Source organism: Lagopus leucura, unplaced genomic scaffold (assembly GCF_019238085.1).
Source record: "Lagopus leucura isolate 7727_CA_CO unplaced genomic scaffold, USGS_WTPT01 Super-Scaffold_760, whole genome shotgun sequence".
Classification (NCBI taxonomy): Eukaryota; Metazoa; Chordata; class Aves; order Galliformes; family Phasianidae; genus Lagopus; species Lagopus leucura.
Window position 1 is genome coordinate 14,295,968 of NW_024962257.1, and position 17,701 is coordinate 14,313,668.

Sequence of the window (17,701 nt, forward strand, 5' to 3'; positions counted from 1 at the left end):
CTTCCCCTTCCCGTATCCCTTTAGTTTTTCTTCCTAAAAATGGCTAATTCTATAGAGTTAGCAACAATGTCATGACTTGCCTAAGCCTCCATTTGTGCTCTGAGCAAATACACTTAAGTCACAAGTTTAAAAAATGATTGTGAAGTTTGTTTCTGAGCCTGTACACAACGGAGTGCTCAGATTTCTTCAACTCCTGAGCCCCTGTGGCTGCTCTGCTGAAAGCTGACCTGGGGTTTTTTTAGTAACTTGCTTCTCCTTGTACATCAGCTATTGAATTTCATATCCACGTTCCCATAATCTACACTTGTGCAAACAGCTCCTGCACAAATGCCACTGAAATCACAGTTTGCCATAGACAACTTGTATTAGAGGTGCTGATACATGAGAGTGAAAGCTCCGACTTGAGTTTCTAGGGCTGACTTGAAAACATTTTTTAAACTGGTAAACTAACTTGTCAAGTGTGCTTGAGAGAGCCAGAGAACACAGAGCACGGCAACACGAGATGCACACAGCCATCCTTCAGCCCAGAGCTGCTGTTTAAGAGACACCTCCCAGCAGGACACAAGGAGTTAGCAAACTGCTTCTCCCCTGCAATCTGCATAATGCAGTGCTGACTGTTCTGAGACATATGCTGCTAATAATGACTTAAATCACGCTTTGTTGATTTGCTTGTACAATTGCTAGTGAAAGCTTACCTAGCCAGTATAACTATAAACACTGGGAATCCTCAAGCAAATCCTAGGCATTGCAGAAATCGTTATTTACAACTCCAAGGCCAGAATTTGCCTAGAAGAAACTGCTGCACAGGCCGTGTAGAACAGCGGCAGGAATACTCTGCATATGAAAAGCCTGCTGAGAGGTTATTTAGCTGACAGAAAGCTGCAAGAGCCCAGCTCTGCATGTGGATAGAAGCCAAGCCCTGTGTGGCCACTAGGCAGTGCTGTGTGCTTTGCTCTGCAGCCTGCACACCTTAACAGCCGATGTCTGCCAGCTTGGCCTTAAAAAAATCCAATGACAACAAAAAAACCCCATCACCACCATCAACAAAAACCCCATATTTTAAACTAGTTGCAGTGCAGCCTGCTGCGAAATGACTTGATGGCAGTAAAATGGTATGACTCAATTTTGACCTTGCCGTATTGTTAAAATACCCAGCTCTAGGACTTGCATCTTTGATTATCCACTTGTACAGCACATCTCGATTCTGGCACTTTGCAGCATAACACATGCAGACATTTTCATGTACAGTTTTCATTAACCCTTTGCTGGACTTTTGTTCCAATCCAAAAAGGATGCCAGGCTGCCAGAGATGAAGGGGTTATTTTATGGCTGAGAGCCTCAATTTATGGCTCCATTTCCTTAGAAAACACAATAACTAGAAACTATTTTAAAAGAGATTTAGGATTTCTAAAACTCCTGAAAACCTGAGAAGAATTTACCAAATAAATGGACTGAGTATGAACTTAGGAACACAGTAATGTTAATTTAGAACCCCAAAGATGGAATGCTGCCAAATTTAAGGACAACTTTGAACATTTTTCAGCTTTGTTCCTCATATCTAAGACAAAGTGAAGCTGCAGTACCACTGGGGAGTTTCATCATGTCTCTGTACCTATTAGATCCTTTCTGCAGCAGCAAAGGAACAATTTTGACACCTAACTCAATTGAATAGCCAATCCAATAAAATCTGCAATTGGTTTGAAGATATTTTGGATTAAACCTCAGGTCGATAGCTCTTTATAGCTTATTATGATTTTGATTCACTTGTGGGCACATGAAACTCTGCAGAACAGGTTTTCTAGTTGTCTGATTTGTCTCATCTCTACACTCAAGCAATTAACTGGACGCAGTTGTGTGCAGAGGCCCCACAAAACACTGCTCATCACTGCTGATCTTCTAGAGCTGGCAGTAATTACAGTGGTGACGGGACCCTGAAGTTGGGTTTGAATCAGCATCGACCTCAGTCCTAAGGAGTCTAAGTTCAGCATCCTTCCCATCTTCCACTGCTTCTGTCTTGATTGCTCAGAAATGTCTCATTCATTTTGAAGCTCACTTTAATTCTTTTTTTTTCCTGCCACAGGAGTCAGACAGGCTTCAGCTTTTATCACATGGCTCAAAAGACGAACAGGACCCAGCACAGTTTTAATCAACTCCACCGATCAGGTCGAAGCCATCATAAATGCTGATGATTTGGCAGTGATTGGCTTTTTTAAGGTAATTCACTGGAGAGCTCAGAAGGCTGGTTTCCCTTCTGATCTGCTAGGGTTATGTTGTTTTCCACTGCCACCAAATCTCACACATCCATAAGGCCCAGAACTTCCTGAAAGACTTCTTGTACCCTCCAGCCTCCTCCCTGGCAGGGCAGGGCAGCACAAGAAGCATAAAGTGCTCAACATTGCAGAAGCACTGCTTTGCAAAAACGAAAGCAGTGGGGTACTATCACCACCATCATCAAAAACCCAAAACACAACAGTGTGAGCCTCTACAAAGAAAATTAAACTCTGTGCCAGTCAAAACCACAACAACTAATCACAGCATTTCTATTCAAAGATGGTATAAAGCACAGATTACATATTTGTAATCTGTACATATTAATATTACACATATTTGGCAAGGAGAAGGAAAGCTCCTTTCATGCTCAAATCCCTAGAAAAGGTGATAAATACCATCAAATTTGCCGGAATGCCTTTTACTTGTCTTTCCATTTGAGGAGTAGAAAAGAGCTCCATCGGTAACTCATTAGCAGTTTATTTAACTTCTGCCAGCTAGGAAATCTGCAGGGAATAGGAAGTCAAATTATTGCACTGTGTATGATCCAACTCATGCAGTCCTTTCTCAGGTAAAATCCTACTGCTTTCCAAAGTAGAATAAGGTCCTCAGGATTTGGAACTGAACGATGCAGAGCAATAGCCAAATAGTGTAATGTAAATATGAGCTGTCAAAGCACTCAGAGGTCAGTACAAAAGGGGTAGGTTTTTTAATTCTGCTTTTTCATTGTGTCCTTGAAACCTTCACTATCTGAAACATTCAATGCTCTAAAGAGACTTTTATTCTGGTAACTTTCTGCCTAGTTCAAGGCACGATGTCTGGACTCATACCTGTACTGATAAGGTCCCAAATGTGCTGGCTACAGCAGACAGACCATGTTTTATGGCTGAGGAAAGTAGGATTCATTACCAAATTGCCCAGAGTAACAGAGGTGGTGAACACAAATGGCATAATAGGAGAAACTGTGAAAATGCTCACAAAGCCCAGAATTTGCTTTGCAGCAATCTGCTCACAGCCATGTATGGAGAAGGGCAGTTTTCCAGTGCTGGATCAGACTGAGATGTTTTTGGTATGGCAGTGATGCTGGAGAGTCTCCTGTAAAAGGCTGATAGCAGATAGTGCCTGCAGATGTGTCTGACTGGACTCCACAATTTACCTGAAAAAACAGTAGATGAGCACTATCATGAGTGAGGCCATGTCAGAAATGCTGGGGGTAGAAACTAATGCAGTGGTGTCCAAGTAAATAAAGAGCTGCATTTGGCCTTCTGTTACTCACAGATTGCTCACAGATGTGAGTGCCAAAATGTGTTGGGAGATCTCAGCATATAAATTGCTATTAATCCAGCGTGAAATAATTGTCTGATTAAATCATACCCGAAAGAGCTGCTGCCTTTCATCGTACTTATTGACTACTAGTTGGAGGGTGGACAGAACGGTGACTGTTTGACAGATGTAGGAGTCAAGATGCCTGCTTTGAGGAGCACTCAGTCAAAGCCCCAGACACATCCATCAGGTCCTCCTGCAAGCAGGCAGCCCTCCCTTCTTGTCCATGCAGCTCTTTGTGCAGCTGTGCAGCAGAGCTGGAGCAGGGGAGAAGCTGTTAGCTCGATCCTTCCACGTCTGGAGAAGTCTTGGCAGAGTGTGGCAATACCAGGGGAGTGCAGGGCAGATGAGATGAGTACAGGAAGGAGATGGGGAGCTGTTCAGAAACCATATTGCCCAGCCCAGACAACACTAGCCAAAACAGTGAACACAGCAGTGCTGTCACAGCACTCCTATGATTTCCTCTATTCTAAAGATTTCCCTGTGAATGTAATTGTGGCAAGCTCATTTTTGCACTCACCTATACCTCACAAGCCTTTCAGGGCCCACATCACTTGCAGCTCTCACTCCTACACATCCTGTCAGGATCCTGGACACAGCTCTTAATGAATACTCTTTCTGGGATTAGGAACTTCACAAAGACAGCGTGGAAGCTTTCCGTGAGACTGCAAAAGATGTGCCAGAGATGCCTTTTGGGATGGCAAGCAGCGAGGACATCTGTGCCCATTATGGCATCCAAACTAACACTCTGGTTGTGTTTAAGAAGGTAGGAGTGTAAGCCTAGCAAGGTAAGGTGCAACAGGCTGCTGTGGCAGCTTCAGGACATGGAAAGGCAGTGTGGTATTTTTTCAGGTTATATCCCTACCTGAAATTCAAGTAGTTTATCACAAAAAATATTGCATTTGCAGACAAGAAAGATAAGGAGGAGGCAGACAACAACCCCTGGATGTTTTCCATCTGTCTGCTCACACTTCAGGATCCTGGTTTATACTTGAAGTCATTTTATTAGGTGTTCTAATTCACCTATCACCCATGCACACCATGAACTGAACATGGTAATGTTCAGAGAGTTCTGCTGACTCTTCCCTTTTCCTTCAAGCAGGTATCTTTTCTTCCAGCCCACATCAGAAGTGGCCAACAAGATCAAATATACAGTAACAGCATCAAACTTTAGGCCTCAAAGTAGCCAGACCAAAAATGGGGGTAGAAGAGATCTGCTAGTTTATTAACGAGCAAATTAAAACTGTCAGCTCTATCCTGGATTCTAGCTATAATCTTCTGTAATCCATGGCATTCATTTTACAAGCAATGGAATTTCACTCACTGAGGATCAGAAAACAGTAAGGGCAACATTTTAGCTTAAAGACAGTGCTTTTGTTCCTATAGTTGATAAAACCAACAACCTCAAATCTCACTATTTATCTAAGGGAAAACCTGCGCATAATGAAGTGCTTGAAGATGGCAGACAGAACAAACTGGACCTCACAAGGATAATCAAAACCTTTACCTTGGATTTGGTCACTGAATATAATCTTGAGGTATGTGTATTTTTTCACTGTGTTAACAAAAGCCACGGGAGAAGGACAGCCAGTAACATTTTACATCAACCTCTGAGAAATCTCCCTACGTTTCTTAGGTTTTAGGCTATCAGATTGATACAGGCAACATGTTATGAAACTGCTTGCATGTCTTGACAAGTTATTACCTGGAACAGAAGAGAGTATTTGGCTAACATATTTCATGTGCTATTTCCCACTTACTGCAAGCTATCATTCGTGGCACCTCTTATAATACTGTAAAAAATGGGAAGGAAGTGGGAAGGGAGGAAACCCTACCCACCAGATATAAAGTCTATGTGTTAAGAATTCAGGGATGAGGGAACAGTTGCCTTTCTTCCTAACAACTGCTGTCACTGTGAGCTCTGCTGGCAAATACCATCTGCAGAGGAATGCATACAGAAAAGAAGGAGCTGATCAGCTTCGTAAGTGTTTGAGAATGTTGTTTGACTAGGCTAGCCCTAATCACATTTAGGAACCGCAGTAAAATCCAACAGGCAGCTCTTGGTCAAATCCAGACCAGAGGGTGCATCCCTCTTAGCAAGGTGATGTTTCCTGAGGGGACAGGGAAAGGCTGGCCAAGCAGTGAGCCCACCTGAACACGCAGACACCACTGACCTGCAGAGAAGGCACAAACCTCAGGCTTCTGAGGCAGCTCAGAGGGTTGGAGGTTGGAAGGTCAGTTTCCACCCTGTCTCCAGCCCTTCCATTCCCATGCATCAACCCTGGCCTCTGGGCCAAGAGAAATTAGAAACACTGGAACAGCCATTGCTAGAGGAGGAAGAGGAGACAAGGCGTGGAAGTGCTTGCATGGGAGGGTACTCCATTAACTCTGATCATGGTGTGGAATGAGAAAGTTCTGTGCAAAGGAGGAGATGTAGGCTGCTGATGGCATGCAGAAGTGAGGGAAGTGTCCCAGTTGGCTCTAGATGCTGCACCTCGGCCTCCTTAGGTAACACTGCCTTTTACTTTCAGCACATCTTTAGCACTAATTCTTCAGCATGTGTTACACAGGAGGACAGAGTCTCCCTTCTGACTGTAAAATCCATGAATACCAATGAGGTTTTTACTGAAATATAGAAAATATTCAGGAGCTACTGATTCTTCTCACTTTATCTTCTCTAAAACAATGAAAGCAATCTCAGGGTTATGGAAATTATTGGGAATAGAGCCTTGAGAAGTAAAATTTGCAATATCAGAACTGAATGACACTGATACTCTGAGCCTCTGATTCCCTGCTCTACTTAAGAGGAATGGAACAGATGTTGAGTGTTGTTTTCCAGACATCTGTGAAGATTTTTGATGTCCCTGTTGAAAACCACATCCTGCTGTTCATCCCAACGAACTCAAAGACATTCATCACAACTTACGAAAACTACAAGTCTGCTGCTGCAGAATTTAGGGGGAAGGTTTGTAATATTGAATCCTACAACACAAACACAAATGCTAAAAGATCAGTGGAAAAACACCATTGGTGTTTGCAAAAGTACACTGATGCCACTCTGTCTTTAGGTCTACTAAGCCCTTTAGAAACCATTTCAGCAACTATTTTTCAGCTTGGGCCCTTAATAGAATTATCTGAGAAATTCAAATAATAAATGTCACTTCAAAACGATTCTTCAAAACAGAAAGATCACAGAAACCAACACTAATTCCAGCTGCTCCCACTCAACTGGCTTCTGATTTTACACATACAACTTTCTCAGAGCAATTTCCAACCAAAGCTGGCTTTAGCAAGCTTCTGGCAATTTCTGCCTGCACCCAGAAATGGCTGAAAGATCTCAGGGCATTGCCTGCAGCAAGAGCTGGTTCCAGCTACAAAGCCTGAGAAACACTGCAAGGCATCTGTATGGCTTTGTCTGCAGTGCACAAGTGTTTGCATATGTATATTTACAGATAAGAGCAGTCTTACACAGAGGTATTTCAGTTTCTATTGCCAGCCAGCCTGGTGCTACTTCTGCTTTAATTGTGCTAAAGATTGAAGAAGTATAAATTGCCTTGTAATAGAAGAGCGCACATGAGTATTCAAAAAGACATATGCATGACATGTGTTCCAGCAATTCTGTCCTGTGAAGACCTATTAAGAACTTTAAGGGGTAATTTAGAAGTGTTTCTAAAATAAGTGGTAGCAAACCAGTGTGAAAAGGCAGAAGGGAAATTTCCATTCATTTTGGCTGTTTTGCCATTTCTTAACTTGGATCAAGGTACGAAAATGTTCACAGAGCTGCTGGCTTTGGGGCTGAGACCAAAAAAGGGTTCTACAAAATTGCTTTCATTTAAGGTTAGGTCCGAACCCGCTGCCAAGCTGCACTTCTCTAAAACGGCTAAAAGAAAGCTGTAAGACTCAACCAGATGTTTGGCTCTCTTTATTATCAGATAATGTTTGTGGTGGTGAATACTAATGAAACAAGAAATGGACGCATTTTTGAGTATTTTCGCATCAGGGACATTGATGTTCCTGCTGTAAGAATCCTAAATCTGACAAGCCAAGCAAAGTACAAAATGCCTGCAGATGAAGTGACTACGGAGAACATAAGACATTTTTGCCAGAGCTACCTGGATGGAAAAGCAAAGGTATGTCCATCACTAATGAGATGCCCCTCTGCTACACCAACTAAAACAGATTTGCAAAGTTAGTATTAGAACAGTGTGCTTTTCTGATTATCAACTGATTAACTTACTCTTGCCCTAGTGCATTCACTGATAATTACTGAAAGAACATTCCTCCGTATTTAAAACAGAGGGGGATTACAAAGCTCTCCCGTTCTCCTACCTGAAAAATGGGCAAATTATTTAGGATGCAATTTTTCAGTTGATGCAAGCTGATCTTTTAGTGCTTTAAGACTCCCTGTGCTTCCATCTTTCCAGTAATCGTGGAGAAATCTGTTCTCTTGGTTGGGAGAAATGAAATTTCACTAATGATTGCAAAGGAATTTGAAGTTCAGCAAATAGAAAATTGTCAATTTCACAGTAAAACAGAATTTAGCAGAGTCTAGCAGAGTGAATTTTGACAGGATGAATCACTCCCAGTGGTAAATACAGTATTTTTTGTCATAATGAAGCATCATCCTCCATACTCACATGGAAAATACATGAAAACATTTTCCTTCTTTAGTGCTCTTCAGGGTTATTTACTTTCATTTTCATCACAAGGAGTGATGAAGTGAGTAAAGTCAGAGTAAATTGACTTCAAAAATTTGAGCAGTAGATCCTATTTTCAATCTTGAGGCAGGTAGAGGGACAGAAGAGCTGCAGAAATCTCCTCCACAAAGAGCTGCTTTGGTGGCAAACACATGCTATGGAACAGCTCCTATGAGGAGAGCGTGACATTCTTCTAATTGGTCTAAAAGAAAAGAAATTGCCAGGCTATATGCTGGAAATTGTAGGAGTCACGTGGAGGCTGTGATCAGCAGCAGAAGAAAAATATAGGCAATACTCACCGTTTTATGTGTTTTACTTAATTTTCAGAGCCCTCAATAGAATCATAGAATCATAAAATGGACTAGGTTGAAAAGGACCATTATGATCACTTAGTTTTAATGCCAATAAGGGGGTAAGCTTTTCAGCATTCTAGCCAATGAACGGTGGGCAGCAAGCATCCAGGATAACATAGTACAATCCAAATATGTTCCCAAAAGTGATTTACAGACTGTCTGTATTCAAGAGAGGGACACATAATTCTGCCTGCCAACTATACAGGGGTGTGAGATACCAGTTCCCTGCTGAGGGCAGAGCAGAAAGTAGCATGAGAAGGCAAGAGAGGATTTAGAGATAGCAAAAAAATAGCATTAGGTGGAGGAGGACAGCAAGCAGAGGGTGATCCCACTTGTCTCACAATAACTTGATCTGGAGTATGGTTCCTCGATGCTCCCTGCACTTTCACAGCAGTGTTTGTTTCTGCTTAGTTACATCTCTCTAGTGAAGAAATTGCCAAAGACTGGGACAAGAAGCCTGTCAAAGTGCTCGTTGGGAAGAATTTCAACAGGATTGTCTTCAATAGGACCATGACTGTGTTTGTCATGTTTTGTAAGTGTCATTGTATTCAGACTGCTTTAACGTGATACATTGGAAATGAAAAAAGAAAGCTCATTCTTACATACCAAACTGGTCTTTGCACTTTACAGAAGTCATGCTGAGCAAATTTGTGATGTCTGATGAAAGCACTTAAAAAATTTTGTCCTATGAAAATGCTGCACTACCTTTGGTGACTTAGAGTGGCAATGAGAAACATTCAGTCCCTTCAATAAGGTTTTGTCAAAGCAATTTCAAATCTCTGCCTGGAAGGAAAGGGACACTAGGATCTCATGCTGTACAATGGAACATTATAATATTCTGTACAGTATGAGTCTGGCTGTCTTCCAAGGAGAGAAGGGAGTTAAGTAAGGTTGTCTGGATGCAATGCTGTAGTATTTCATCCCAAAGAGCTGTAGTTTAGCAAATCTAACTCCTTTCCCTTCTCTGTCTGCAAGTGAAGTGGCATTCCTTGTCAACCTTTCTCTGCAGGAAACTGCTGCCCTACCCTATACCAGCCAGCAGAGATTACACTGCCTTAATTTGTTCAGTAGAGCAAACATACAGCATTAGTATAAATACAGCATTCAGCATAATACTAGCAAATTTTTAACGGTAGCACAATCATGCAATCCTTTTAATTCCATCTAATCTGATCATGACCACTCTTCTCTTGATGGAAAATCTGTGGCTATTTAAGAGCATTCTCAGCAGTATGCCTTTTTGTTAACCTGTTAAATGTGCACTGCTTGGAGACAAAGCACCACCATACCTCAATCTCCTCCTTTTCAGTACAACTATAGCATAGTTTATGGACACATTTAATTTTAATGTCTGGAGACATTTTAATATGTGTAAAGCATTTTGTGCCTCTGGCAAGTACCTCATCATGGGAACAATGTGTTTCTTGGGTTGCACTGGTTATCTGCCATGCTTCTCCAGCAAAGTCATATGGCAAGTGCTGTGTGTTACAATAATAAGGATCTAAGAAGCAGTGCTGCTGCCTTAGAGATAGTGATAGTAATAACCTTAGGTTGGTTATCACTACACGAAGACTTATGGAAAATGGATGGTTTCAAGTAGAAAGGGACCACAAGAGAAATCACAAAACCCCATTAACTTTCACAGAATTAGCAGATTCCACTCAGCAAACCAGGACATGCTCTTACAGCAGACTGCATGCTTTTACATTTGCAGATGCCCCTTGGTCCTATGATTGCAGAAAACTTCTGCCAATCTGGGATGAGCTAGGAGAGAAATATCAAAGCCACAAGGATGTAATCATTGCAAAGATAGATGTCACAGCAAACGATGTCTTGTCAGTTGTGATGGATCGCTATCCCTTCTTCAGACTCTTTCCTGCTGGACCCGATATCCAGGTGAGAAACTTGAGGGGATGGCACAGCTGCATGCTGATGGGGGACTGTGTGTGCATGTCAGATGGAAGCACATCCTTTAAGCAAGGCTTTGCTCTTTATCTACTCAACACTGAGCTCATTATGAACAAGAATCTGAATTAAAGGGGAAACTCTTCCACTGTCTCTGAAATGTGAAGCTGTAGCAAGAGCCTTCGCTCTATTCGCCATCTGGGACCTCACTACTGCCTTATTCTCTGCTGTTTAGCAGCCTCCCATCTGGGTTCTATCAACAGCCTCACCTCAGAGCAAACTCCTCATCATGAGAGCCAGACTCCTTGTCACTACAGGCCTTTCTTCAAACCACGGCAAGAGGCAGACAGTCACAGAACAACTCTGAAGCAGCTATGACTAGGCTGTAAAATACTGCTATCACTTGTCACATCCTCTATATTTTCACAACATTCAGCTCTCAAGACTTACTCCTGTGCAGTTCTGCCAGTAATTTTATTTCATTCAGTCTCAGTAGGGAAGAAATATTTGTTGTCAAGACTAATGATCTTCAGAATATGCTACCTAATGCCATGTTACAGAATAATCAGAAAATGCTACAGCTGAAAGAAAGAAAAATATTAGACAAGTAGTTATATTCCTCCATCTACATATACAATCTCATTAAAAATAAAATACATCTGAAGCCAAAATAAATTAAATTCTGAGATACCGCTATAATTAAGACATTACTAAGCTTTTCATTTTTCTTTTTAGTCCCAAACTTAAATTAAATTTGAAGACATTTGCTCATGTTCTCATTTAATCTTTTAGGGAGATATTTTGCTCTCAGATGTGCATGCTCATCTTCTAATGAATTGAACTATAGTCCTGCACACTCACATTGTGCTTTGTCTTTAAACAGGAGAGCAGAAATCCATGAAATTCTCATAATAAATGCCAGATTGTAAAAAAACCAGTAATATCTTTCAGTAGCCATTAAGGGATTGTTTCAGACTTAAAATACTAAGTTTGTTTGAGATCTGAAGTTCTTGCTAGTGCACTATGTTTTTATGCCAGGTCCCTTGGCACTGGAGATATTAGCCTGTACTTGATGGGCAATGCAGGTGTCCTGCAGCTTCCTGCAGTGGCTGACCCACGTCCCAGCCTTCCTTCTTAGTGCAGTGAAAGGACAGCTGGCCACAGACCATCATAAATGACCGGAGACACACTCAAGCCATTAATACACAGTCACTGCAACAGCCTCAGCCATTTTCTACCCAACCAGCAGTTATACCAGGAATTCTTCCAAGTACATTTACACCTTTTTAGAAGTTAACCAAAGAAAGGGTGCAGTTATACCCCAACTTGCCAATACACAGAGCATGACATACTGTATAGGCACTACCCCACCTTCACAGTCCCTGCTTCTTATTCTGCCAATGAAAAGCTCAACAGAAAAGTCTTGGAGACAAAGAGGAACGTGCAGAAGGAAGAGGAACAAGACATATCTACAGGCCAGCATCACCACCTGGTCCAGCCCTGATTTCACACAAACATAGTGCTGGAAACAAACACGAGCCTTCTAACGGCCCCTGTTGATCCTCCATGTTGTTTAAAGACTAAGGATGAATTGAAAGCTAGTGTGGAAGCAGGTAGCATTCTAAAGATGGAATAACTATCCTAAGACTCTAGAAAGCACTCAAATATAAATAAAGGAGTTTGAGCCAGCTCATGATAAGCCAATGGAAATGTGGCTAATATAACATGACTCATAGCTGTTTTCTAGATTGGGTTATCATGTTCTAGTGACCCATCTGGTGGATGAAGGAAAGGCTGTTGATGTGGTCTACCTAGACTTCAGCAAAGCCTTTGACACTGTCTCCCACAGCATTCTCCTGCAGAAGCTGGCAGCCAGAGGCTTGGATGGGTACACTCTTGGCTGGGTAAGGAGCTGGCTGGAGGGCCGGGCACAGAGAGTGGTGGTGAATGGAGTTAAATCCAGCTGGCGACCGGTCGTGAGTGGTGTTCCGCAGGGGTCGGTGCTGGGGCCTGTCCTCTTCAATATCTTTATTGATGACCTCGATGAGGGCATCGAGTGCACCCTCAGTAAATTCGCAGATGACACCAGATTGGCTGGAAGTGTGGATCTGCCTGGGGGTAGCGAGGCCCTACAGAGGGATCTGGACAGGCTGGAGAGCTGGGCTGGAGCCAATGGGATGAGTTTCAACAAGGCCAAATGCCGGGTCCTGCACTTCGGCCACAACAACCCCAGGCAACGCTACAGGCTTGGGGCGGTGTGGCTGGAGGACTGCGTAGAGGAAATGGACCTGGGGGTATTGATTGATGCTCGGCTGAACATGAGCCGACAGTGTGCCCAGGTGGCCAAGAAGGCCAATGGCATCCTGGCTTGCATCAGAAACAGTGTTGCAAGCAGGAGCAGAGAGGTGATTGTTCCCCTATATTCAGCACTTGTGAGGCCGCACCTCGAGTACTGTGTCCAGTTTTGGGCCCCTCACTGCAAGAAAGATATTGAGGCCCTGGAACGTGTTCAAAGAAGGGCAACAAAGCTGGTGAGGGGTCTGGAACACAGGCCATATGAGGAGAGGCTGAAGGAGCTGGGAATGTTCAGCCTGGAGAAGAGGAGGCTCAGGGGAGACCTTATTGCTCTTTATAACTTCCTGAAGGGAGGTTGTAGTGAGCTGGGGGTCGGCCTCTTCTCTCGTGTCATCAGTGATAGGACCAGGGGGAATGGTTTCAAGCTACGGCAGAGGAGATTCAGGTTGGACATGAGGAAGTATTACTTTTCAGAAAGGGTGGTCAGGCACTGGAATGGACTGCCCAGGGAGGTGGTGGAATCACCGACCCTGGGGGTGTTCAAGGAAAGGCTGGATGTTGTGTTGAGGGACATGGTTTAGTAGGAGCTATTGGGAATAGGTGAACGGTTGGACTGGGTGATCTTTTAGGTCTTTTCCAACCTTAGTGATTCTATGATTCTATGATTCTATGATTCTATGTTCTCTACTTAAAGAACACATTCTTACACAGACTCTTCCATGCACTCTGGCCTGATGAGATTACACTCCCCTCCTACTGACAGGAGCATCTGCTTGGTCTGTAGGGCATGAACTGTCTGCTTTCCAGTCACACTCCATCTAAGCAATCTAAGAAGTCAGCTTTTTCTGAAGCTAAAGATGAGCGACCCTCTTGCTCACAATGGATGCAAACTTGGTGGTTTATTTCATTTTTTTAATAATTAATTTATTTTTAAACCTGAAGTCACTTAGTGTGGAGTTAAGTGGGGCTACATGAGCCCAGACACCTCTATCTGTAGCTGGACAATTAAGCACGGATCCAGTTTTCCAAAGCACCAGCTCTGTGTTCCTATGTTATTTTTTCATTCTCACTGTTTAATAACCATTGATTTCAGCATAAGGATGCACTGCTAGATGGCTATTGATAAGATAAAAAAAACCTTCTGATGTCAAAAGCAAATATCAACTCTCAGTGAGACAGAAAAGTTTCCTCCTCCCCCAAAGAACAATTAAATCTGGCATGTAGCTCTATTCCAAGAACAGCTATAGTCAGAGCTGGAGGAACAAGAGAGTGGAATGACTGTGTGGAGGAAAGAGTGACCAGGCATCATCTGTGAGATGAACAACTCATCCATTGTGTCATCAAGTCCAAATCTGAGAGAAAAACATGCATTTTTTTCAGGCAGATTTTAAGGTTATTTGATTTATTTCTATGGATTAAGTGAGAAAAATAACATTGACATACACTTATGCACTGATTGCTCTAATGAGAAATGTTGACACATATCCTCAGTAACCAGAGCAAGGATCAACTGCTTCTCTGGTTTTACAGGTTTTTGGTCTGAGAAATTTCTATTTCAGCCATTAGAGTGGAGCAGGACTCATCTGAGAATATTAATTGCCTCTGGAGGAATCAAATAATATTACTCAAGAAAGTTAATTTTGCAAAGAAAAGATGCCTTCAAGGTTGCAACATCTTTTATTACAAGAGAATACCTTACTGCATGGGGAATATTAAACCCATGACCCATAAACCCATTCATCTAGTGAATTCACCAGGGAATGGAGGCCTTCTGTTTATAGTCCCTTGAACTCAAATCAGGCATAATCTGGTATAAAGTAATACAGCATTGTTGGTCTCTGTGAGAAGCTAGATTACCTCAGGTGAGAAAAGGCGTTTGCCTAAGTCTAAATAGACTCTGGTTGACAGCAGACAATTCCTGAAGTGGCACGCATGGGCTTCTACAAATTTTCACTGAAGGATTTGTGCAAGATCCTTTCAGACTTCCAGAGGGCGCTTGGAAGTGATAGTGTTTGGGAAAAAAAACACCAAACCCAATGTCTTTAAAAGAGAGTATGATGCTCAGACTCATTCAGAGAATTGTAAAGACCTAAATTGAAAGTGCATCTCACTAAACTTATTAAGAAAATCTCTCATGAGCCCCCAACTGAAAGTGAAGTGTAAGAAAAATAATGTAACTGCTCCCCTTCCTGCTGCTCTTATTGAATATTCAAGCTGGGGAATGTGGATTTTAACAACGTTTCTGGATTTTGAATTTCCATAAAAATGTTCAGACAGCTTAGAATATCACAGCTGGACCTGCAAAATACTCTGCTCCCCAGATATCTTGCAAACGTTTAACTGCTGCAATTCTACCTTCACTTTTTAAACTAAGAGCAAAAGTCTAGAGTGTGGGCAATCTAAAACATGGACATCCTTCAGCTAATTATGCTGCTATTTCCAGCACTTTGTGTACAGAGTTAAAGACTTTCCTAATCTTCAAACTCTTTCTAGGAGGTGCCCTATGCTGGGGAGCACAACTTGGAGGCATTTTCAGAATTCTTAGAAGAACAAATCAAGATGAGAGCAGAAACAAGAGAAAAGGTAGGCATCTGACCCAGACAATGACTGATCTGCTGTGCAATCCAAGGCATGTTTGCACCCTATATAGGCACACCTGAATCGGCAATAGCATAGACCACAAGTGTGAGCTTCAGCCACTGCTTGGATGGTTCTTACCAGCTCACCAGCTTGGCATGACCACATTAACTGCAGTCATACCACCACCAGGCTGGCACACACCCACTCACATCCTTGTTTTCGTCACACAGAAATCTCTTCTCCCACTCCTTATATCACCACTGAGCCCCTATGTTAATGTGGTACTGCAAAAAGAAACCTGTGCCTTGACAAGTGTAACCAAAACCTAGTCAGGATTTTAGCTGGAAAAAAGCCTTTGCTAAATTCATTTCAGCTACAGCCAGACTGGTTCAAATATTCATACTTACCTCATCCTTCTGCATGCAGTATAGTTCCCCTTCTTCATAAAGCAATGGCACAATTGAGAGCTGACTGTCCCTCATATTGACAATCTAGTTATGACAATTTTCTGACTCCTCATCTCTCTCTCACCCACTGTAAGTCAAACCAGATAAGCATTAGCTGTCTCATTCAATGTAAAAATTGATTCACTCCTGACTTCACTGCTGAAATAAGTAGTTACAAACGGAGAGAGATGACTAAATAGTGTTACCAAACAGAGGTCTGCACTGAAGGGTCAGACCTGTGACTGACCAGTCACTGTACACCTCTGTTTTCCAATACCTGGAGCCTACATTTGGCGTCTGCCCCTGCATGTACCTCAGTGCTGAGTCTGCAACAGATCCCTTGAACCCCATACGTACCATCTTGAGGAGCCATTCTGTCATCCCTTCTTCATCCTTTGTTTTGCATTAAACCATAAGTGCCTACTTGGGAAACATTATCCATAAAATAAAATAAAACCATCCTTTGTGCAGTAAAATAGGTAACTATCTGACATTTGTTCATCTGTTCAAAATTCTCCATCCTGATGTGCTCCAAGTTTTCCCAGAAGAAAGCAGTTGTAGACCTTTTGCAGTACAGTGCTTGATGTAAAGTCCCCTGTAAGCATATTGATTTCAGCAAGAGCGTGTTAATAGGGTAAGAAGTAGAGCTTATGAATACCCTGACTTCAGGGTATTCATAAACAGGATAAATAAGTATCACAGAATCATGGGGTTGGAAGGGACCTCAAGGACCATGAATCTCTAACACCCCTGCCACATGCAGGGCCTCCAACCTCCCCATTTCACACCAGCCCAGGCTGCCCAGGGCCCCATCCAACCTGGCCTTGAACACCTCCAGGGATGGACGGGGCATCCACAGCCTCTCTGGGCAGCTGTTCCAGCACCTCATTGCTCTACTAGCACAGAAATTCCCCCTGACATCCAACTTCAATCTGCTCTCCCTCAACTTCAAAACATTTCCCCTTGTCCTGCTGTTATCTCCCCTTTCCATGAGCTGACTCCCCTCCTGTTTGTAGGCTCCCTTTAGGTACTGCAGGCTGCAATGAGGTCACCCCACAGCCTTCTTTTCTCCAGGCTGAACAAGCCCAGCTCCCTCAGCCTGTCTTTGTAGTGGAGGTGCTGCAGCCCCCTGATCATCTCTGTGGCTCCTCTGGATCCTCTCCAACAGCTCCCTGTCTTTCTTGTACTGGGGGCTCCAGACCTGGACACAGTAGGTGATTTCTTCTGTAACTGCCTATAAAATATTCCTCCATTCTCATTATCTTACCAACCATGGGGTCCAAGCTCTCATCAAAGCTCCATTCAAACCCTCATCTATGCTTCGCCATAACCCAGTGCAAGGGCATGCAAACAGAACGTGTTTTATCAACAGCAGCTCTACTTCTTACCCTATTAACCACTACTTCTTACCCCATTAACGTGCTCTTGCTGAAATCAATTTGTTATACATTGATTTTTTTTTTGTTTTTGAAAGAAAAGGGTTACTAGGAGCAACTCCCTTAGTGAACATGAATAGTAAGCAGCTTTGCTCTTGCATTTGGTTTTTTAAAAGGGTCCTTCAAGAATGAAAGAGGGTCTCAGCCAGAAAGAGACTGTAATAACTGAGAAAGAAGAACTTTAATAGTACGGAGAGAAAAATCCTGAGGATTGTGGAGAATATGTCCTGGAAGGAACTCATTGTGAGAGTGAATCAACTCAAGTGAGCACAGAACTGAAAAACAAACAAACAAATAAATAAATAAAAGTAAAGAATTCAGCATCAATTGCTCATTGTGTGACCTCTATTCTGAATTCAGTTTTATTTGTAGTTTTACCAGGATCAGTTGTCAGGGTT

At 42.6% G+C, this 17,701-nt stretch overlaps 1 protein-coding gene across 1 annotated transcript in view; it reads left to right on the forward strand.

Moving 5' to 3' along the window:
• Window positions 1-17,589, forward strand: part of PDILT (protein disulfide isomerase like, testis expressed) — a 27,135-nt gene extending 9,546 nt beyond the window's left edge. Inside the window, exons 3-11 of the mRNA XM_042864048.1 lie at window positions 2,081-2,214; window positions 4,220-4,357; window positions 5,019-5,129; window positions 6,431-6,556; window positions 7,524-7,721; window positions 9,053-9,173; window positions 10,356-10,537; window positions 15,335-15,424; window positions 17,420-17,589. Of these exons, the coding sequence (XP_042719982.1) occupies window positions 2,081-2,214; window positions 4,220-4,357; window positions 5,019-5,129; window positions 6,431-6,556; window positions 7,524-7,721; window positions 9,053-9,173; window positions 10,356-10,537; window positions 15,335-15,424; window positions 17,420-17,488 (1,169 nt within the window). The 3' untranslated portion in view covers window positions 17,489-17,589. The remainder of the gene's footprint in view (window positions 1-2,080; window positions 2,215-4,219; window positions 4,358-5,018; window positions 5,130-6,430; window positions 6,557-7,523; window positions 7,722-9,052; window positions 9,174-10,355; window positions 10,538-15,334; window positions 15,425-17,419) is intronic.
• Window positions 17,590-17,701: the final 112 nt, after the last annotated feature.